Source organism: Bos taurus, chromosome X (genome assembly GCF_002263795.3).
Source record: "Bos taurus isolate L1 Dominette 01449 registration number 42190680 breed Hereford chromosome X, ARS-UCD2.0, whole genome shotgun sequence".
In the NCBI taxonomy this organism is placed as follows: domain Eukaryota; kingdom Metazoa; phylum Chordata; class Mammalia; order Artiodactyla; family Bovidae; genus Bos; species Bos taurus.
In genome coordinates this window covers 2,739,790-2,762,484 of record NC_037357.1, presented here as the reverse complement: position 1 = coordinate 2,762,484, position 22,695 = coordinate 2,739,790, and the positions used below count along the sequence as shown (strand labels likewise).

General features: G+C 39.7%; 1 protein-coding gene across 6 annotated transcripts in view; it reads right to left on the bottom strand.

Moving 5' to 3' along the window:
* The window catches only part of DOCK11 (dedicator of cytokinesis 11), a 326,778-nt gene that overhangs the window by 244,766 nt on the left and 59,317 nt on the right, over positions 1-22,695 (bottom strand). For all 6 annotated transcript variants that reach the window (XM_024988142.2, XM_024988144.2, XM_024988146.2 and 3 more), the window contains 6 exon segments: positions 22,426-22,495; positions 21,186-21,281; positions 7,883-8,017; positions 5,303-5,480; positions 4,819-4,898; positions 3,239-3,322 (listed from right to left, as the gene is read on the bottom strand). In XM_024988142.2, the coding sequence (XP_024843910.1) occupies positions 3,239-3,322; positions 4,819-4,898; positions 5,303-5,480; positions 7,883-8,017; positions 21,186-21,281; positions 22,426-22,495 (643 nt within the window).

Here is a 22,695-nt window from a genome sequence, read left to right as displayed (position 1 = left end):
CCTGAGTAATTCAAGCCAAAACAGGTATTGTGCCTGAAGAGTCTTAGATAATTATAGCTGTTCTGACCTTGACTGCGTCACTGACAAAACTCCCCTTAAAAGGGCCTAAAGTATAATATTTGTACCTGAAAGCATAATTTTTTCCCCTAGAGTCTATTTATCTACAAATGTGTGGGACTAGACAGCTCCCTCTTGAACACTTATCTGTCTGTGGAGCCAGCAAAGGCAAGTCATTGCCATGGAGATCAATTCTAATTTCCGCCCATTTATCTGCTCTCCTTTCGAGCTTACTCAGACAGTGGAATGTGAAAGAAAACTGGACTAAACCACTCCAGCCCCCTTTCTCTTCTGAGGCCTGTGCGTGCAAATGTGGGGACATACGGCCTTCTCTAGGAGTTCAAAGTCAGAACCATCTCCTTCAGTCAGTGTTTCTTTATTCTCTACAGTCAGTGGTAGAAAACTCGTCTCTGGACACTGAACTCTGACCATAAGGGAAGGCTGATATTATCGGATGGCCTGCCTACCTAGAAATGTACACACAACCTGGATTTCTCTGTGGTAAAATTGGCCTTCCGTAATTAACACTGAATTCAATTTTTGCTCAAACTTTCATCTCAACTGTAAATTTTTCTCTCACTGTAGCTCACTGATAAACAAACATAAAATCAGTTCTGCTGCATGACCACAAAAACACTACACCACAAATTTTTTAAATACATTGGATGGAGTTTCAACCACAGTCAATTGGCTTCTTTGTATACAATCAAAGAGTCTGACGTGTTCAATTAGAGTGCAATCAAGATGGCGGGGGCGGGGGGGGGGTGCACGGGACAACAAGTGAATCAAAGGCTCAGACATGGCTCAAACGAGTAAATTTCTGAATGAATATCTTAGAACTAACATTCCCAAGGCCTGCTATACACTTTCTGGAAAAAAATTATAGAACTTACACAAATAATATAATAGTGCTATGGGGGAAAAAAGATGAAACATTTAAAATGAATTTTCCCCAGATAATTTTATTTTTTCGTGTAGTATTTTTATTAAGGAAAAACTTCTGCATTATTGATAGACTACATACTTTTTCCATTTCAGACTAAAAGAATTTTAGTTAGAAAAATGTTTGAAGCAAAAGAAACACAATCTATCTTCCCAAAATTATTTTATATTTTATTGCTACATATTCACCGAGAAAAAAACTCTAATGCTTATATAATGCATACTATTTAAAAATTCCATAGATTTTAATTAGAAATCTCATGTAGAAAACCCCTTCATGGATCACAGCCTTGTCATGGCAAAGAGGCTTGCGTAACTCTGTGAATCTATGAGCCATGCCATGTAGGACCAACCAAGACAAACAGGACAAGGTGAAGAGTTCTGACAAAACGTGGTCTACTGGAGGAAGAATGGCAACCCACTCCGGTATTCTTGCCACGAGAACTCCATGAATGGTAGTAAAAGGCAAAAACATATGAAACCAGAAGATGAGCCCCCCAGATCAGAAGCTGTCCAATATGCTACTGGGGAAGAGCAGAGGGCAATTACTAATAGCTCCAGAAAGAATGAAGAGGCTGGGCCAAAATGGAAACAACACTCAGCTGTGGATATGTCTGGTGGTAAAAGTAAAGTCCAGTGCTATAAAGAACAATATTGCATAGGAACCTGGAATGTTAGGTACATGAATCAAGGTAAATTGGAGGTGGTCAAGCAGAAAGAGGATGGCAAGAGTGAACATTGACATTTTAGGAATCAATGAACTAAAATGGACGGGAATGGGTGATTTAACTCAGATGGCCATTATATCTACTACTGTGGGCAATAATCCTTTAGAAGAAATGGAGTACCCCTCATAGTCAACAAAAGAACGTGAAATACTGAGACATTACTTTACTGACAAAGGTCTGTATAGTCGAACCTATGGTTTTTCCAGTAGTTGTGTACAGATGGAAAAAGCTGGACCATAAAGAAAGCTAAGTGCAGAAAAATTTATGCTTTTGAATTGTGGTGCTGGAGAAGACTCTTGAGAGTACCTTGGACAGCAAGGAGATGAAACCAGTCAATCCTAAAGGAAATCAATCCAGAATATGCATTGGAAGGACTGATGCTGCAGCTGAAACTACAATACTTTGGCCACCTGACACAAAGAGCCAACTTATTGGAAAAAAAACCCTGATGCTAGGAAAGATTGAAGGCAAAAGGAGAAGGGGGTGGCAGAAAATGAGATGGCTAGAATGGACATGAATTTGCTCAAACTCTGGGAGACAGTGGAAGACAGATGAGCCTGACTTGCTGCAGTCCATGGGGTTGCAAAGTGTCAGATAGTACTTAACAACTGAACAACAATATGTAGAAATACTGAAAAGAAAACCAAAAGATTCATCTTCCCTCAAGTATTTTATTTTCTTGTGAAGTATTTTCCATTAAGAAAAATATCTGTAAAATTTAGACACGGTAGAAGTTTACCATTTTTAAAAATTGGTAATTTAGTTGGAAAATATCATGGAATTACCTAAATCAGAAGAAAATATGAAAAAGAATAGATACATGTATATGTATGACTGAATCACTCTGTTGTACACCTGAAACTAACACAACATTGTTAATCAACTATACACAAATATAAAATATAAATTAAAAAATAAAAGGTAAAAAGAATCATGGAACTAAATATTAACTACATATTTAGTAGTATCTTAATACTAAAAGTGCCTCACTCTCCTGAAAGAGACTAAAATACACATGTGCACATAAATTTGCACTTTCCTGGATCGCTTTCCCTCTGAAGTGAGATTAAACCAGACATGAAAATTATCCCAGTTCTACAGGCCTACATCAAAAATGGAAAATAAACATGTCTCATATGATGTGGTGTTCCTTATACTATACATTTTCACTGATACTGGATCACAATTGTATTTAATGTGTTAAAAGCACTGAAACCATTGTTAAAGATTCTTTAATTTATTGACTTTGAAGAGTAAGATGAAGTGACAACAATATAAAGAATTGAGAGGAATATATATATACACACACATATATACAGTTCCAAACTATTTGTATATTTTCAGCCCTCCTAGTGAAATTAGTTATTAAGCTACCTATTCAAAGCAACCAAGACAAAAAAATATAAAGCAATAAATATATGCCCAGTAGTTCAAAAATCAGTGATTTAAACATTTCAGACACTGTTTATCTGAATAAGCAACAATTATTTAAAGCAATATATCATTAATACCTGAACTTCTGAATCGAAAGAAAAGAGATTCTGTCTTCCATCTCCTCTACTGAGCTTGTTTAGTTGTTCAGTTTCTCTTCCATACTAAAATTGAAACAGACAAATATATATATATATATATATATACACACACACACACACACACACACATATACACGTGTTGATCATTACTTCATTTCCTTCAAAACAGTATTAAATGCCATTTAATGATCTAGTTTATGAGAAACTAGCAGCTTGACACAGCTTCAAATATACACTCTTCTCCACTTCCAAGTACTTAAGGTGGATACAGAATGCTTGCTGTGCAGAGTTACAGTCACAGTTACAGTTACAGTTACAGTCGACCTGTGCTATTAATCAAGTATTTACACTTTCTATACACTTTTTTAAGACCAAGAATATTATTCAACCCATAGTACAAAAAAGAAATACAAGAGACTTGTGATATAAAAGAGAATTAACAAGAGAACTAATCCATGGTGCTACTCATCCATGATATATATAATATATATATATAAATCCATGAGTATATATGTTACATATATATATATGTATATTATATACAATTCTGATTCTATCACTTTAGGAAAAAAAAACATAATGGGCTCTATGGTCTGAAATAACAAAGACTCAAAGAGAACACATTAAAATCTACAGGGGATCATGAGTGTGTTTCAAAATTTTTGAAAATATATTAACATTGAAGCTTAAGAGAATGGTAAATTTAAAACAGAAAAAAGTAACATCTAAATCTGTATAAGTTAATAGCTCAGGAGGAGGAATAAAGTAAAAATATAAATAGGTTTGGCAAGGATTTAAATGGATAAATAGGGTATAACCTCCTAATCTAGTATAGAGTCCACAGAATAAAATATGTAACCTAGTAAGACAGACATGATAATCACCTCTACACTTTCAAAGCGGGCTCATTTCAAACACCAAAGAACAGAGTAATCAACACAAATGATGTCTGTTAACCAAAATCCTTATCTGATAAAATTATTCATATACATATAGATAGGCATTCACATACAGACAGACTCTGATTTTCATATGAAATTAACATATACAAACAATTAGACTGAATATCATGTTCAATCTGCATCAATAGCTCCTTGAATGAATAATATTTAGTGTATGAATGACATATAGTAATTAAACTGAATGTGGAGAAGGAAATAGCAACCCCCTCCAGTATTCTTCCCTGGGAAATCCCATGGACAGTAGGAGGCTGGTGGGCTACAGTCCATGGGGTCCTAAAAAAGTCCGATATGACATAGCGACTAAACCAGAACAATACACTTAATAAGAAATAGCAGATAAAATTAATATTCATAAGAATCTAGTAGCATTTCTTGGAACCTAGGGAAAAAAAATAACACTTTCCAAACTGTTAGTTGGTACTGAGCAGGTCCAACCTGAGCAGTGTACTTGTCTTTTGTAATCTCTACCTGTTTCACTAATTTGTTGCGATTTTGAACTTAGAAATGACATTGCCAAATGGAATCCAGCATTACAGCCTTAATATGCAGGATTAACACTGTCTCACTTGAAGGTAAGTTGTAGTAACAAAGGTGTACCTTCATCAGTTCCGGATGCATGCTCCTTTCCAAACTGGCCATGATGTTCTCGGCTTTTCCTTGGCTGCTAGGTTCATCATCTGAAAATTCATTAAAAGCAGATGTTCTAAACCATGCAGACCATTAACAATCACCTAAGAGGAATATCCTAACTATCTCTCTCTCCCACCCCAATCTCTCCTACTAGATTTATTACAAAGAATTTTGATTATGAAAGCACTGGGAAAACTTTAATGGACTTTTGAAAATCTGCCATGAATCCCCTATCTGTTTTCAGTCTGGTTATATTTCACATGTCAGAGCCAATGGAGCATCAACTCTTTAAAAAAAAAGAAAAACCTATCAACCTCCACAGTCACTTTTAATGAAGAAGTAGGTCAACCCTCACGAATAAGAGTTCCATATTCACCCTACACAAAGGACATTCCCATGGATTAAACACGAGGGCTTTACCTCAATAACGAATTATTAAAAAAATTCTGACCTTGTGATATTTCCACCGTCTCCTTTTTCTCTTGCACTAAACTGTCAGTATTGATTTGAATAATCTTTTTCAAAGTTATCAACCATTCCTCCATTTCCTGCTCAGTTTCAGCAGCCAGATAATGGCTATACTTATCTAACATCTTGAGTTCAAAAGCATGACGGCGCATTTTGGGGCACTGGAGGGAAAAAAGAAGAGGTATGTGTTCAGTTAGTTTAGTTACCCTTTTAATACTAGATATCATTAGTTTATTTTTACCTCAGCTCAGCACACATGTATGTCAATACTTTCATGAAATAATTGCTTCTTTCAACAAGGAACAGAAATTCCAAGACAATGTAAAGACCATGTCAAACATCTTTTTTATTCCCCTTAGTATTGAGCACTGGAGAAGGAAATGGCAACCCACTCCAGTATTCTTACCTGGAGAATCCCATGGACAGAGGAGCCTGGTGGGCTGCAGTCCATGGGGTCACGAGAGTCGGACACGACTTAGCGACCAAAGCACCACCAGTATTGAACATGGAAGTATAAGCACAAAGCTGATATAAAATACTACATGTTGAGTGGGTATTATCATTTAAGGCCTTCTGACATCCTTCACATTTAAATAATCAAACTAACTCGACAAAAATAAGCCAATGTTTTACTATTTCCACCCTGCTGGAAGTTTTCCTGACATATTTATAGATTCTCAAAAGCAGTCCTTAAAAACAAGCTCAAATGTGACCTGAAATAAATCTGGTAGCTGCTTTGTATCACACCATAAAATACAATATCGCTATCTAGTTCATTTTCATCACAGTATGAAAGAAGTATAAAAGAAGACTGTAGTTGGTTCATATTAAAGTGTGGTTCTCAATAAAAATGATGGAAATGGCCTAGACTGAATCCTAGCACACAAGAAAAGAAAAGCCTCTTCCTTTCATCAAACATGATGACACCTTCTTTTATATTACCGCTTTCTCTGTCATGACAAAAGAAGTCTGTCCCCTGCTCCCAAACCTCAGCCTTAATTTCAAGGAAGGCTCATGAATCAATAATTTTCCACTGCATGGTCATTATTCAGGAAGGATCCAAGAAAGTCCCTCCTTCTCATCTTCAAAGTATAGTAAAGAATGATTAAACTGCTGTAGCAAGTCCTAAAGATTTATATATTTGAAAATATTTGGGAGGAGGGAATCATAAATAGAGGAGAAATCAGAGCCTGGGAGCCCCAGTAAAGGAAGGTCAAACTGTACTAGAGCTAATTGAGAAAATGTGGGAATTGTATGTGCCTTCTTCTTTCCAGAAATATAAGAAAGCTGTCACACATATATATTGGGTTGGCCAAAAAGTTTGTTCCGTTTTCTGTAATGTTACAGAAAAAAACAAATGAACTTTTTGCCAATTCAATGTATAAAAGAAGGTACCTTCTATTCACATAGATCATTGTATATTATATTTTAAAGTGTTTTTTCATTTGCTTCTCATGATAATCTCACTTAATAAAGTGAGGAGATATTATTAATCACACTTTACACCTCTGTAAACTAAGATTCAGGTAGGTTGGGGGTGTTGAACCGACATCTCCTGCCTCCCAATCAACGCAGTGCCCCTTCTAGTCGACCAGGCCAGGCTGGCTCTGTAGTCTTGGCTCCTATTGCTTGGTCAATCAACTTCCTACTTAATCATCTCTCTGTCCTCTACTCCCCACCCTGTACATACTAACCCTAACATCCATGCCCCCTCAGTGATTCAAATCAGCAAACATGTATTAAGCCCCTACTGTATATACAACTTACCTAATTATTATAAGGGGCTTGGACATGAATATGACATGGTCTGTATAATGGAACAAGGAATGGGAATAATTCAGCACAGTGGTAGCACAGGGGAGCTGGAGCATAGTTCCACTTAGTGGGAGTGAGTGTGAGGAAGAAAACAAAAAATGTTTTCATGGTACAAGGCCCTTTTGAGCTAAGTCTTAAAAGATAAGGTTCAAACAGGAAGTATGTGCTGGGCAGAGGAACAAATATAAGAAAGGCACATGTGTGTGACACTCTGTGGAGTGCTTAGCCTGGAGTGATGAGAGCACAGAATGTATGAGGGGGGTGCCGGGGGTGGGGGTGGGGGGTTAGTAGGAAAAGTCAAATCACCATGGGCCTGCAATGCCCTGGTAGGATCTTTAGAGCTCACTCTGCAAGACAGTAAATCAAGAGCCAAAAGGTTTTGAACAGACGAGTGAAGGACCCCATCTATATCTCAGGAAGATGGAGTGGAGCATGGCAACGCAACAGAAGGCAGAAGACAAGACTCTAGGCAAGAGAGGATAAAAGAGAGAACAGGAGGAAGACAGTGAGAATGGAAAGAAGGTGAGGGATTGAAGAGGCACTTTGGAGCAGACTCCAGAGGATCGCGAAAGCACTTGAATGGCAGCACAGAGGGAGAGTGGGATTCTGAAGAGGATTCCGAGTGTCTAGTATGCACGTTTTGATAGGTGGAGAGGCAATTCATCAAGGCAGAAAAGTACTGAGGTTCTTACTAGATCAACAACCCTCTTCCAGAAGGAGAAAGAAATATTACCTCCATGAGCCCTACCTGAACAACATCGATGCAAGCATCCAAGTAGATGCAACCTTTAGATTCTTTTGAATTTTTCTCATCTTTATAGGAATTGAGAATATACGAACCATCAGGAAGCTGAGTTAAGTAAAAATACCGTCTCTTGAACACCTATGGGGGAAAAACCAACAATGACACATTTGTTACATATACACGGCATCGGAACAAAACACCTTGATGGGTTTGCCACAGACATTATATCCGGATAATTTGCAGACAACTTGGAGAAGTCATTAGGAATCAGCATGATCTTCACTTTCTTAAGATGGAGAGCTTGAAGTCAAGTGGTTTAACTCTCAGCCAAGTATCTGGAGAAATTTTAACTCTTTATAGTTTATAAAGCATTTATGTATATGAATTACCATCCATTTCATTACAGCATCCTTTTCCTGTTTAATTGCAAACCATAACTGGATTCTTATTATTTCATTAACTGGATTCTTATTATTTCATTCACATCACTACAAATCCAAGTTGTATGTATATATACAGTATATATATACTTATATGTACATTATATATATATATATGTAATATACACACATACACCCTGTATCATGTGCTTATATCTCACCTGTAGACCTTACCACACTCACTTATGCTGCTCCAGGGTCCCTATTCCTGAAAGTCCAGCTTAGAAAGTACTCACAGGGAAACACTGAGCACCACCACTTGCTACGAGTTGCTGCTGAAAGCCCTGTAGGCTGAGAAGTGCGTTAAAAGGCCCAATGGGATCAGCCCATCCATTTGAAATTAGGGATTAATAGTAAGGAATACCCTTGCTACAACTCACAGTGAAATCCACAGGAATTGGAGAAGAGCTGGAAGACAGCCTGATGCATTTATTCTTCCCTCTGCATGTGTGCATGCTCAGTCGCTTCAGTTGTGTCCAACTCTTTGTGACCTTCTGGACTGTAGCTCTCCAGGCTCCTCTGTCCATGGGATTTCTCCAGGCAAGAATACTGGAGTGGGTTGCTGTGCTTCCTCCAGGGGATCTTCCCGACCCAGGGATCAAACGCACATCTCTTACATCTGCTGCATTGGCAGGCAGGTTCTTTATCACTAGCACCATCTGGGAAGCCCCTCTGGGCTTCCTTGGTAGCTCAGTTGGCTAAGAATTTACCTGCAGTGCAGGGGACCCCAGTTTGATTACTAGATCGGGAAGACCACTCCAGTCTTCTTGGGCTTCCCTGGTGGCTCAGTTGGTAAACATCTGCCTGCAATGCTGGAGAACTGGGTTCGATCCCTGGGTTGGGAAGATCCCCTAGAGGAGGGCATGGCAATCCACTCCAGTGTTTTTGCCTGGAGAATCCCCATGGACAGAGGAGCCTGGTGGTCTGCAGACCATGGGGTCACAAAGACTCAGATGCTGCCTCTCTATTCTCCCTTAAAAAGAGTCTTGGACCTGCTGAAGGAGGTGGGAAAGGGGGATTCAGAGCTCTGTGATTCAAAGTCTGTGGCAGAAGCCACAGACTGCAAGATATGTCTAGCATTTGTTATAGTAAAATTCCCCAGGACAAGAGATCTAAAATGATTTCAGGGTGGGAATGGGGAGACAGACTAGGAAATAGCCTCTTGATGATCCTATTGAAGAAATGCATTCCTATGCATCTTGTCTTACAGAAGTCAGTTTTCAGATTTAAGCCTGCTGTTTTCAATAACCCATATGACTATCCAGTATGATCTCTGCCTATTTTAAGAACTTTAATTAAGGAAAGAGTAGTATCTGGCAAGATTATTCTTGAAAACTACTTAACTTCTGGCAAAGTATCCAAAATATCAACAATTTATTTCTCTATGGCATGAGTAGGCAAAATATAAAAATATGTTAAACGGCATTTCCTTTAAGGAAAACCAGTAAAAAAGAAATCATATGCTTGTGGTTATTTTTGACTTGTTCAAATACCATTGATTTTGGAATGAATGACAAAAATATACCAGTATGAGGAACACCCTAACAGGTTAGACTGGTAAATGCTTATAGCATCTATTTCAGAAAGGGACTGTGTGGGCTATATGGAATCAGTAGAAAGAAGTTCAAGCAGAAAAATACCAGTTTGGATGCCAATCAAGTAAATATGACTGTTTTACAAAGGTATAGAAAGTATGTGTGTGTGTCTCTGTGTGATCTCATTTTACCCACATTTAAGTTTACTGCAACTGTAACTGAAGAAATCTAGATCCATATACAAGGAAAAAGTTAATCATAAAGGTCATTATATATGTGTCTGTGTATATATATATTGCTTATTTTTATGACAATAGTTCATATCTGTTATTAAATTGATGGAACCAGACCTAAAATGACACAGTTCAAAATTTCACATGAACAGAATACTACTTCTTAAAAGTTATCACAAAAACTATGTATGATAAAAATAAATTTTCCAGGCAAACCTAGATCAGTCTTATGGACTCTGTGGGAGAGGGAGAGGGTGGGGAGATTTGGGAGAATGGCATTGAAACATGTAGAATATCATGTATGAAATGAGTCGCCAGTCCAGGTTCGATGCACGATTACTGGATGCTTGGGGCTGGTGCACTGGGACGACCCAGAGGGAGGGTATGGGGAGGGAGGAGGGTTCAGGATGGGGAACACAGGTATACCTGTGGCGGATTCATTTCGATATTTGGCAAAACTAATACAATATTGTTAAGTTTAAAAACAAAATAAAATTTAAAAAAAAATTACAACCAGATTAGAATCTGAACCATGGTCAACTCTAAAACTCAAGGTTCATAGACTCAGTGGTACAGTCTATAGAATCCACTGGCAGAGTCCTTAACCAGCACCAGAGGAAATAAAGATACAGAGCAAATCAGTTGTGGCACAGAGTCAAATTATAGCCTGCAAAATTTGTTTCATGTACAGCTGCCTCACCAAGCAAAGACGCTTCATGGCAGCCGGCACTTCCAATATTAGCAAGGCACGATCATTACAATAGAGATGGAAAGGGATCTGAAATTACAGTCAATCAGTTCCTGTAACACTGCAATTATGTCTAAATGTGACACTGAGGTAGGAATGTAGCTTTCAGATCTGGGAAGAGAGCAGATGCCTGGAATCGCAGATCTGGAGTCTCACCCAGCACTCCTGCTCCCCAGCAGTGCAACTGTCCTCACGACTTGCCTCAGTTGTAAAGCGATGGGATCAGACTACATGATCTGTAACCTCCTTTTTTTTCATTATCTACATATAACTTTATTGGAAATGAACAAATAACACACCTGCCTTCCCAGCTGGGGGCCACAATCCCCAAGTGATTTCCTACACAGGCTTAAATCATACAGTCTGCACAGTAAGGAAGTTTCTTAAAGTCATTTCTATAGACATCAGACTGTCCCCACAACAGATCCATAAGATCTCTAAGATTTCTTTTCATTCAAATATTTTATGATATATGTTGGGTTTCAACTTCTGGGAAGCTTTTAAGATACTTTTCAAAGAAGAAAGGAATATCTTAAATCTCTCAGTTCAGTTCAGTCACACAGTCATGTCCAACTCTGCGACCCCACGGACTGCAGCATGCCAGGCTTCCCTGTCCACCACCAACCCCCGGAGCTTGCTCAAACTCGTTTCCTTTGATTTGGTAATACCATCCAACCATCTCATCCTCTGTCGTCCCCTTCTCCAGCCTTCAATCTTGCCCAGTATCAGGGTCTTTACCAATGACTAAGTTCTCCTTCCGATGAATATTCAGGACTGATTTCCTTTAGGATTGACTGGTTTGATCTCTTGCAGTCCAAGGGATTCTCAAGAGTCTTCTCCAACACCACAGTTCAAAAGCATCAATTCTTCAGTGCTCAGCTTTCTTTATGGTCCAACTCTCATATCCATACATGACTACTGGAAAAAGCATGTCTTTGACTAGACAGACCTTTGTCAGCAAAGTAATGTCTCTGTGCTATCTAGATATGTCATAGCTTTTCTTCCAAGGAGCAAGCATCTTTTAATTTCATGACTGTAGTCACCATCTGCAGTGATTTTGGAGCCCAAGAAAATAAAGTCTATCACTGTTTCCACTGTTTCCCCATCTATTTGCCACGAAGTGATGGGACCAGATGACACAATCTTCGGTTTTTGAATGTTGAGTTTTAAGCCAGCTTTTTTACTCTCCTCCTTCATTTTCATCAAGAGGCTCTTCAGTTCCTCTTCACTTTCTGCCATTAGAGTAGTATCATTTGCATATCTGAGGTTATTGATATTTCTCCCAGCAATCTTGATCCCATCTTGTGCTTTATCCAGCCTGGCATTTCGCATGATGTACTATGCAAATAAGTTAAATCTCTCATGTGGAATCAAAAGGGAAATCAGAAACATGACTTTATAAATTTATATAAATGTGGGATTCCCCAGGTGGTGCTAGTGGTAAAGAATCCACCTGCCAATGCAGGAGACATAAAAAACTCAGTTCGATCTCTCGGTCAGGAAAATCCCCCAGAGGAGGTAATGGAAAACCACTCCAGTATTCATGCTGGGAGAATCCCATGGGCAGAGGAGCCTGGCAGGCTATAGTCCACTGGGTTGCAAAGAGTTGGACATGACTGAGCATCTGAGCACAAAATATACTTATTTATTTGGCTGTGCCAGGTCTTGGTTGCAGGATACAGGATCTTTAGTTAATGGCATATGAACTCTTAGGTGCAGCATGTGAGATCTAGTTCCCTGACCAGGGACTGAACCCAGACTCCCTGCATTGGGAAAGCAGAGTCTTAGCCACTGGATCAACAGGGAAGTTCCAGAAACATGACATTTTTTAATGTTGTTATTTAGAGTACAGGTTTACCTTGGTATTTTTTTCCATTTTGAAAAGAAGACAGCTGTTAAAATAATGACTATATAGAACAGTGGTAATTACTCTGTATCATACCTTTCATCTGATGGCCTCAAGTTCTTTGTAACCAGGAGCTAATTTTTTTAATGTCACTTGGGGATTAGCGTCTTTATCCACATGTTATCTAACAGCAAACTAAGAGACTAAGAACTCACTCAAGTTCACATGGGCAAGGCGATGGCAGAACTAGGATCACAATCATAGGACAATGACAAAGAATCCTGCCCAAACCTTCCAATGGCTTCCCATTGAGATTAGAATAAGACCTGAAATCCTCCCTATAGCCTGGGATGATGTGCATGCTCTGGCCTTGGGTTACCTCATGGACTTTATTTCTAATTATGCAGCTACACTGGCTTACCTGCTGTTCCTCAAACAAAAAAGTGTCCTTTGGACCTTTACGCTTTATGTCCCCTTGGCCTGGAAGTCTCTTCCCCCACATATCCACAGCTTCTTTCAGGTCTTCGCTTGACTCTTACCTCCTCTGAAAGGCTTTCTGTGACTACCTGCCCTCGTGGCAGCATCTTATTTTATCTTTTTCATAGAATCATCACTATTCAAATATATCTTATTCATCTATGTATCTATTTGCTGTCTCTTTTAAAACGATTAAGGTCCACATCTCATCCACAGCTATAGCCCTAGTACCTGAGACAGTGCCTGGAACGCAATAAAATTTTGCAAAATGAATGAGGAATGAATGAATAATTCATTCCCCAGTGCAGATTCTCCAGTGGTTTCATACAATAGAAGGGTGTCTCTCTGTAATGCCCATATTCTTCTTCCTCTTCTCCCGTTTTATTATGTTTCCTAGATGGTGAACACAGCTGAAAATTCCCCACTTAACTCAGTGAGAAGCATGAATCCTGACCAGTGGCTTACCCAGACCACCCAGAAGAACAAAACAGAGTTAGCCAAAGGAGATTATTCTCTGGCATCAGGTTCTGCCAAGTATCTTGAAGGCCCTGAGCTATTCAGAGAACAACCTTTTGAACATTTACCCCACACGACCCTTTCTGGAGCAGGAACAAAGGGTTCGGGTTAATTCAATGATGGAAAGCAGGGAGGTTTGAGCACCTAGTATTCTCAAATTAGGAGAGCCTTTTATCATTTTATGTAACAAATCTCAAGGGTGTTTAACCTATGTGTGTTCCCTAGAGGGTAATTATGTAGGGTTAAATTCAATGAACCAGGAGCCCTGAGAAAGGATGGTCCGAAGGCTTTGTTAAAGTTAGGTGGGCCAGGAGCAATGTAGAAATCGGGAGGGGGAAATTTACCTGACTCATCTCTCAGAATAGGGAAGAAGAGGCAGCGAGGAAAAGAAGAAAGCAGGAGAATAGGAGACACACTGGGTCTGAGAACTACTCAAAGCAAAGATGAAAGAAATAATGGGGAAGAAAATCCCATAACTTATCAGAAAATTGAGTTGCCGTTAATGACACCAGACTGTTGGGAACGTCACCCTGCTAAAGCACCCCTACCCATAGGTTGGCAACCTAATATATCACTTATGACTCTCTACCATATTATTTTACAGTCCTACCAGGTTTTAATATACTACATATGTCTACCCCCTGGACAACTGGTTAAAAACCAAATAGCTTTACTTACATAATTCTATCATATCTGGGCCCTGGAAAATTTTTTTAACTATTTAGTTTGAAGCAAAGTCTAAAAAGAGGGGTCTACAATCCACCCTTCTCATTAGAGACAAATTAATTTATTGTCTTTCTTGGGGCATGTCATGGCCCTGCTCAAATTTCCAATGACCCCCAGTTACCCACATATGTGGTAAGGCTCCCATGCCTGATCTGACATTCAAGGCACTCCCACAGCCCTATTAATAATATAAAATAATACCGATCTGTGACATCTGTGGAGTGCCTACTACATTACAGTTCTGACTAAGTGCTTCTTTCATATCAGTGAAATCCTCATAATGACCTTGTGTGGTAATTACTATTATCATCTCCATATTGCAGCAGAGAAACTGAGGCCCGAGGAGAGAGCAGAGGACCAAATCAACTCTGTTTCCCATGACTACCCAACTTCACCTAATATACTTGCCCTGTACACACTGCCTGCCATGCTCACCTCCTTTCTGATTCCCTTCCTTGACGTCCCCACCCCCTTCAAGAAGCCTTCTCTGGGACTTTCCTGGTGGTCCAGTGGCTGAGACTCTAAGCTCCCAATGCAGGGGGTCTGGGTTTGATCCCTGGTCAGAGAACTAGATCCCACATGCCACACCTAAGAGTTCGCGTGCCACAACCAAACATCCTGCATGTCACAACGAAGATCGAAGATCCCGCATGCCACAACTAAGACACAGTGCAGTCAAATAATTATTTAAAAAATAAAAAAAGAAGCCCCTAATAAATGGTTTTAAACATTCACCAATGAAGAGAGAAAAGGAAACATTAAAAAAAACAAACTAGTGAGAAATCCCTTACCCATTAAATAAGTGTCATCTGTTTGTCAGCTGTGAGAGATGGACTGGAAGACTTGAACATACAAGGTATTAGTGTAGCAAAAATAAAAGCTTCCCTCTACCTCTGTTCCAATAAACACAGTGACCTTGGCCTCTCAGCAATTATTTTAATTTCATATGTGCTTTTTTAGGTAAAATCCTCTTTTGATTTGTTGTTCGCCCAGTGCAGAAGGCAAAAAACCCCTCCTCTAACAGTGAAAGAATAAGTGAGAACTCTTAGACTCTTGTATATATAACAAATGGCTCTGCTTTGTGCAAAAAGAAAGGGCACCAGAACTGAGTCATACATCAAGCAACTGAACTTGCAACCCCGATAATGTACCCAGACACTTCAATGTTTAATTGCTAAGAATGGAGAGGAGGGAACTTGAGGAATGTGACCAAATTGAGCCAAGAAGATGCCTAAAGGTGGGTGTCCCAAAGGGTTGGCCAAGAATCTGCAACAGATTTTTTTTTTTATGAAAAACCACAGTCAAGATCAGATTCTTCCTTATTCCATATCATTATATCCCTCAGGAAAAACAGTTCTAAATACCACAGGAAGGTCATGTCCAATATCAGAGCTATCTAGTCCACACTAAATTCCTTCACTGATATGGAGAGATGCTGAAAAAAGCAGATGTCCCTAGCAGCTAGCTACTTGGGAAAGAGAGTATGGACGTTTCCGTGATGACCGACGTTTCTGCCCAAGGGATCATTTATTGTCTTTGCTATCTTTAAACTGCTCTCCAGAACTTTCCCAGGAACTGAAGAGTAGCAATGGGGTGTGTTCTCATGATCTAGAAGGTACAAATTGAGGAAATTAATCACCTATGACAAAGCTTGTCTTGTTTTAACATGAACACTGAGAAAAAAGCAATTATGAGCTGAGTGAAGTGGTCACTGTGCCCAGACAACCAACAGAACTTCTGGGAGAGCTACAAGCTGCCAGCATCTGCCTCCATGAAAGGACATGCTCAGGCACCAGATAACTGTGACTTGGGGACGGACACATGTCATTAGCAGCTCTCCTGTAGCTTGGGTTCCTCAGGGCTAGTTCTCAGCCAATAACAGGGAAGCTCAGCAAGCACTTCTGGGAAAATGAGAATTGTAGAAAATGGTGCAGACTATATCCCGTCTGACCTCACTGGCAGAAAGGTGGATACTGGGGAAAATACAAAGATTTATTCTCTAAATATGGGGTCTTCCAATCTTTCAATAGGAAGAGCTCAGCTCAGTTTTCACCAGACTTTTTTCCCTAGAGACCATCCATTGCCCTCAATGTTCTTGCAAAACTGTCTGGCAGCTGCAAGGGAGGCTGAACTTTCTAAAGCAGCTCATGTACAAATTACTTGGGCTACATTATTCATATTGCATTAGAGGTCATGTGCTTGCTTTCTCAAAAGCCCTTATAAAGTAGGAGTCTTCTGATCCTCTTTTATCTACTGGACTTTGTGGAGTCTTTTCTAACCCCCTTTCCTTCATTTTTTTTTTTTTCTACCTTCTCACGTGATTCTATTTCTTCCTTCCTGGCTATTAGATGGCCTTATTTCTGAGAGGCAACATGGCCAGGAAAAAGACTCAGACTTGTTGATAAAAATAGTTTTAAAGTGGTTGTGCATAATTTCAAACAATCTAAAGGACTGATTCTGCATAGCTTTTAAAATCCAGAAATTTTTAAGTGAATAAAGATCTGTAAACTTCACCTCCCTCTGAAAGATACCCAGCTGCCCTGCTTTAATCTCCGTCATCCACAGAAGGCTCCGCCAGCCAGTGTCAAGACACAGCGCATCAAAGACATGCAGATAAAATAGGAGGGCAGACACATGGCTCCCATAGGCTGTTATTTGCCAATGAGTCATGATTAATACCCAGAGCCTTCTGCTGTAGCTTCCTGGTTAGCCTGCTGTGAATTTGCAGGGGCTGTCAACACGCAAATTTTCTGATAGAAAAGGTTCTTTGGTCTCAACTCTGCAAGCGCTAGCCCTGTGGTGAGCTCATTATTGAAGCCACCAAAGCCTGTCACCAGCATGGGCTGGAGTTCCTAGCAAGCAGGGGACTCTGCATGTACCAAAAGTCAAACTACCAGCAGGATCGGGAAAATGACTCAACCAACAGCATACCTGAATCATCTTCCCATTCACTCAGGAGAGGCATTAAAATTCTTCTCGTCAAACATTGGCACAGTAGAAAGAGATATATAGAATTTTCCCTTTCAGAGTGTCTCATAAACTCTAGCCCTCCACCTTGGTTCTTCTGTCCTCTGCCTGAGCCAATCCAGGCCTGATGTGTATGATCCCCCACCCTGTACAGGGCACCTAGGGATACAAGCCTGAGGCCTCCAGTGCATCTCAGTTTATTGGCCTGTACTTCTGCTTTGGCCCTCAGTCCAACTTTAGCCTGACGACTATAAAACTGCTACCCACGCCCCATCCTCCCCCTGCCTGTTTCATACACTCACACACCCTCTGTTTATGTAGGGAGAAAGAGTACAGTAAACACTACGAGTTTCCACTAATTTCAACGATGCTAAACTAAATTAGAGTTAAAGCACAATTTTTATAGGAAAAAAATATCTTGGTGAAATCCTTCAGATACCTTTAACTGAATCTGGCTGGACCTTCCTCTCATGCCCAGTCTAGCCATGAGAAAATCTGGAAATCCACTACTTATTGCTATGGTTTTAGGAGGTAAAAACCAGAAGAACATAGATTGTATATTCAGCTCCCAGAAATCCAAAATGGAGACTCAGAATCCATAATAAAGAAGAGCTGGGATAAATGAAATCCATAACCAGAGACAATTCCCAAAGCTCATTATGGCCTTTATATTTCAAATTATTCCCCACTCATTTTTTTAAAAAGAACTGTGTAGCACATATGACCAAATTAATTTACTCTTCTTTTCCTTTCTCTGCTTACTGTTTGGTAAAGGTTTTGAAAAGAATAGGTGTTTTTATGTTATGTGAATTACATCTCACTTTTGCAAAAAGAAGAAAGAAGTGGTAAAAATATGAACAGCTGGGGATAAAAAAAAAAAAAGGGAGGGGGGGAAGCAAAGAGCCTAGCTCAGCAGCAGCATAGAAATGATTAGCCGGAAACAAGCAGCAGCTGTCCCCTTCAGCCAGGCCACGTGGTTACCAGGTCATCTCAGACCCACGACCCACTTCATGAATTTATGGTTCCTGCCTGGCCTTTGTAAGTAGTGGAGTTTTAAACCTCAGGGGGAGATGATACAAAAGCTGAACAATCAATCTTTGACTAACTGAGTGAATTGCTTTTCTATTTCCATTATAACAAGTTACGATAAATTTAGTGGCTAAAAACAACATAAATGTACTATCTCACAATTCTGAAGGTTAGACATCTGACATGGCTCTCACCAGGCTAAAATTAAGGTGAGAGCAGAGTTCTGCTCCTTTCTGAAAGCTCTAGGGGACAATCCACTTCCTTGCCTTTCCCAGCTTCCAGAGGCTGCCCGCATTTCTGGGCCCTTCCTCCATCTTCAAAGCCAACAACATAGCATCTCTCTCTGACTCTGCTTCTACCCTTACATCTCTTTCCCTAACTCCCCTCTTTTGCTTCTGTCTTCCAGTTAAAAGGACCCTTATGATTACATTGGATAATCCAGGCTAATCTCCCTACTAGCTGATTAGTGATTTTTTAAACTCCCCTTTGCCATGTAAGGGAACATTTATAGATTCCAGGGATTGGGAATGGATGTCTTGGCAGGGGGGTCTTTATTCTGCCTACCACATCAATCTGTAGTTCATGAATTATGGTAGAAAATTTGAAAGCATACACCTTTTACAGACAACTGCATTTGCATTTATAATATATAAGCTCCTTAAAAAGTAATACTGGGGCTTCCCTAGTGGTCCAGTGGTTGAGACTTTGCCTTCCAATGCATGGGATGCAAATTCTATCCCTGGTCGGAGAACTAAGATCCCACATGCTGCAGAGCAACTAAGCCACATGCCACAACTAGAGAGCACACAGACCATAACTGCGTCCACACTTTAACTAGAGAAGCATGCGTGCTGCGACGAGGTGCCTGCATGTGCGATGAAGACACAGCAGAGCCAAAATAGAAAAAACTAAAGAAGAACTTCTTTTTTAAAAAAGTTATATGTAAAACAAATTACAATTTAGTCATTATAAGTGAAAGTGTTAGTCGCTCAGTCATGTCTGACTCTTTGTGACCCCATGGACTGTATGGACTGTAACCCACCAGGCTCCTCTTTCCATGGAATTCTCCAGGGAAGAATATTGGAGTGGGTTGCCATTTCCTTCTCCAGGGGATCTTCCCAACCCAGGGATGGAACCCAGGTCTCCCGCATTGTAGGCAGATTCTTTACCATCTGAGCCACCAGGGAAGTCCCAAAGTCATCAGACTAACTCACTACTGAAACAAATCCTGTGGTGAATAGTTCTGTAAAGATATTAACTCCCTGATGTCTTCTTTTAGGAGTCCAGATTTTCATACATTTACTTAATGTTGGACTAAAGCTTAAGTATGGGTAAAGCATTTTAATATTTTGAGAAGTTAGGGGAAGAGAGTGGAATCAAAAACCATAGAACCATTTTCTAAGAAACTGCCCAGAATTATCACCTTCACATGGACATTTCTGAACCTGATAACTCTGATAGGAAATATAATAAAGACTTGAATCTCACTCACTCAGCTAGGGAGCACCAACAACATGCTGATTAAGATCACAGGCTCAGGCATCTGCCTACCTAGGTTCTGATCCTACCTCTGAAAACTCGAAGCTATATGACTTTGGGTTAATCACTGAATTTCTTTGTGCCTCACTTTCCACGTGTCAACCAAGAATAATAATTTTACCTGTATCTTAGGACTGCCATGAGGATTAAGAGATACAGAATGTGAAACATTCAATATGGTGCCTGGCGCAGATCAAGTCATCAATAAGTGGATTTTCTTATCCTCACCACGTTCCAATGCACAGGTTTAGGTGCAAAAGACATATAGGAAGTATTCTGCAACTTAGATTCATTATTTTCAGCACTTGAAAATGAAAGTGAGAACAGGACATAACCACTAAATGGAAAGCAGCAGGCAAAATATTAAATTAAGATAAAACTTGAGTCTTCCCTTGGTAGACACCCATGGTTTCTGCTTGCAGGTTATGTGGAAGATAGAATGACCTTTTTTACTTAATGGAAGTGTGAATCACCCTCAGCAAACCACATGATGTGATATTGAATATCCAAAAGAACAGTTATATTTGGTATCAGAGAATAATTTGGTTTTCTGCTCAGAATCTTCAAGTAGCTTGTTAGTTTTACCTTTGGATTTTAATGGCTCTCCACTGCCTCCTGAACAAAAGCCAACTTCATGTCTGAGGCATTCATGGCACAATTTGATCCCTCTCAATGTTTCTAACTTCATTTTGCACAAACCGCATGCATAAAGTTGCTATTCTGGCCAAACTACAAAACTCTAGTTCTGACAGGACTAAGGTAAGCTTTGGTATATTAGCTAATTTGGTATGTTTTTTAAATCTAGTTTGGAGGTTTCTGCAGGCCAAGAATACCGTCTTAGATATCCATACCTTTTCCCCATTGTGATCGGCATAGAATGAGCAACTAATTAAATTTGGTAAAGAAAGAGAGTACCCTATTCTTCTACTCAATTTACATTCATTTCCACACAGGAACCTTTGATGCCTTTTTGTTTCAAAGCTATTTTCTTCACTCAACTGACAGCCTCCTTTTCAAACACCCTGATTCAGAAGATAATAATTACATTTCTTTAAAAAGGTACGCTTCTAAATTTATCTAAGGTTCCAGAGTTCTTCAATTCCATACTTCTGTGAGAATCCTCTCACTAAAGAATTTTTTTTGTTGGGGCTCCTTGCTAAAAAATTTTTAAAAAGAAATATTGCTTCCAGAGAGGCTAGTCATGGCACTATCCTTAAAATGATGAAATGATAATAATAACTACTTCCTACCTTCATGGTAACTGTGATGGTGCTATTTACATTGGCTTTATGCAACCAGCCTTGTTTGATCACACCACCCTTCTGAGAGCATAAAGATGATGAATCCTGAAACAGAGGGAAAACCATCAGTGAAACAGCAGCTGGCCCATTATCTAATCAAACAATTGGGGAGCACGAACTAGGCCCTGCCGCATTTTGCAAAGCATAAAGCTCCCTCTCCCTGCACCCCCCCACTCCCCCTTGAAGATGCCTGATTAAACTTGAAATTGTTAATAACAGGATGAGGATGAAAGGCTCTGTGCTGAGAAATGGAATATTGCCTGCCGTATCAGTAGACAAAGGATGTCAAAGTCAACAGCAATTGCAGCCACCAAGGATGGTGAGCTGGTGAGCCCTGAGAGAACCCAGAGAGGAAAGAATACCTGCCATCTAGCAGCCATCAGACTGCAGCCACTCCCTGCATTAAACCCTGAGGAAACTCAGGATACTGGCTCCAGATAGCGGAGGTATATATCAAAGGAATGATGTCAGTGAGCCCCGACTCTTGCATCTTCCCATACATAGAAAAGTGCTAAATTCCTTAACTTGGTTTTCTTTAATTAACAATAATCTTTTGATGTTCAAAATTCCTGCCCTTCATCACAAAACTTCTAAATAACCTGGCTCCACCTCTTTCCTCCACTGAGCAGTTCTTTCAGCGTTACTTGAGATGCTGCCTCCCGGACTTGAAGTCTTACAAATGTCGACTGAATAAAAACGTAACTCTCAATTTTTAGGTTGTGGATATTTTTTAAGTCCACAGTGCCATGCACACAATAAACAGTCAATATTTACTGAATCATAAGGGCTGTCTTGTGGGAAAGTCTTCTACATTATGTAAATGGTCAAACTTCACCTCAAAATGTCATAGACATATGGGTCCTCTGTTCTAAGAGGGATCTACCAGGCAGGAGAGTCCATATGAATCACCACACCACATGCCCAGTGCAGGAAAAGCAACTCCACAAGCGTGTCCCACAGGTGGGAAAATGGGTTTATACACACATCACAGCCCATTTCACTTTATTTTTCCTAAACTCCATTTGGAAATACAACAATGTTAAATTAAAAAAAAAAAAAAAAACACTCATTAGCTTGAAAGTTTGCTCCAGATCATTCATAAACAATTCTTTCCCTCATCTTTTCTCAGAGAAATCTCTCTCAACACAAGGGACCTTGAAGAAGCCAGTGCAATTGCCCCCATCATTACCTCATCCTTCTCACAGTCCTCATCAATCTCAAATACATGATTGGGAATCTTTTCTGGTCGCAGAGACTTGCTGAAAATACAAAAGAGTAGTCTTAGACACTGAGCAGAATAGAAAAAAAGAAACCAAATCAAGATGAGTAGACTTCTTTCTTTCACAACCAAGAAAATGCCAAGACATAAGAAGGAGGAATTCTTTTCTCCTTTTCAAACTGAGATTCTCCCCTCTGGCATTACCTTCTGCAAAAGGACTCCCACATGTGCAGCCAACAG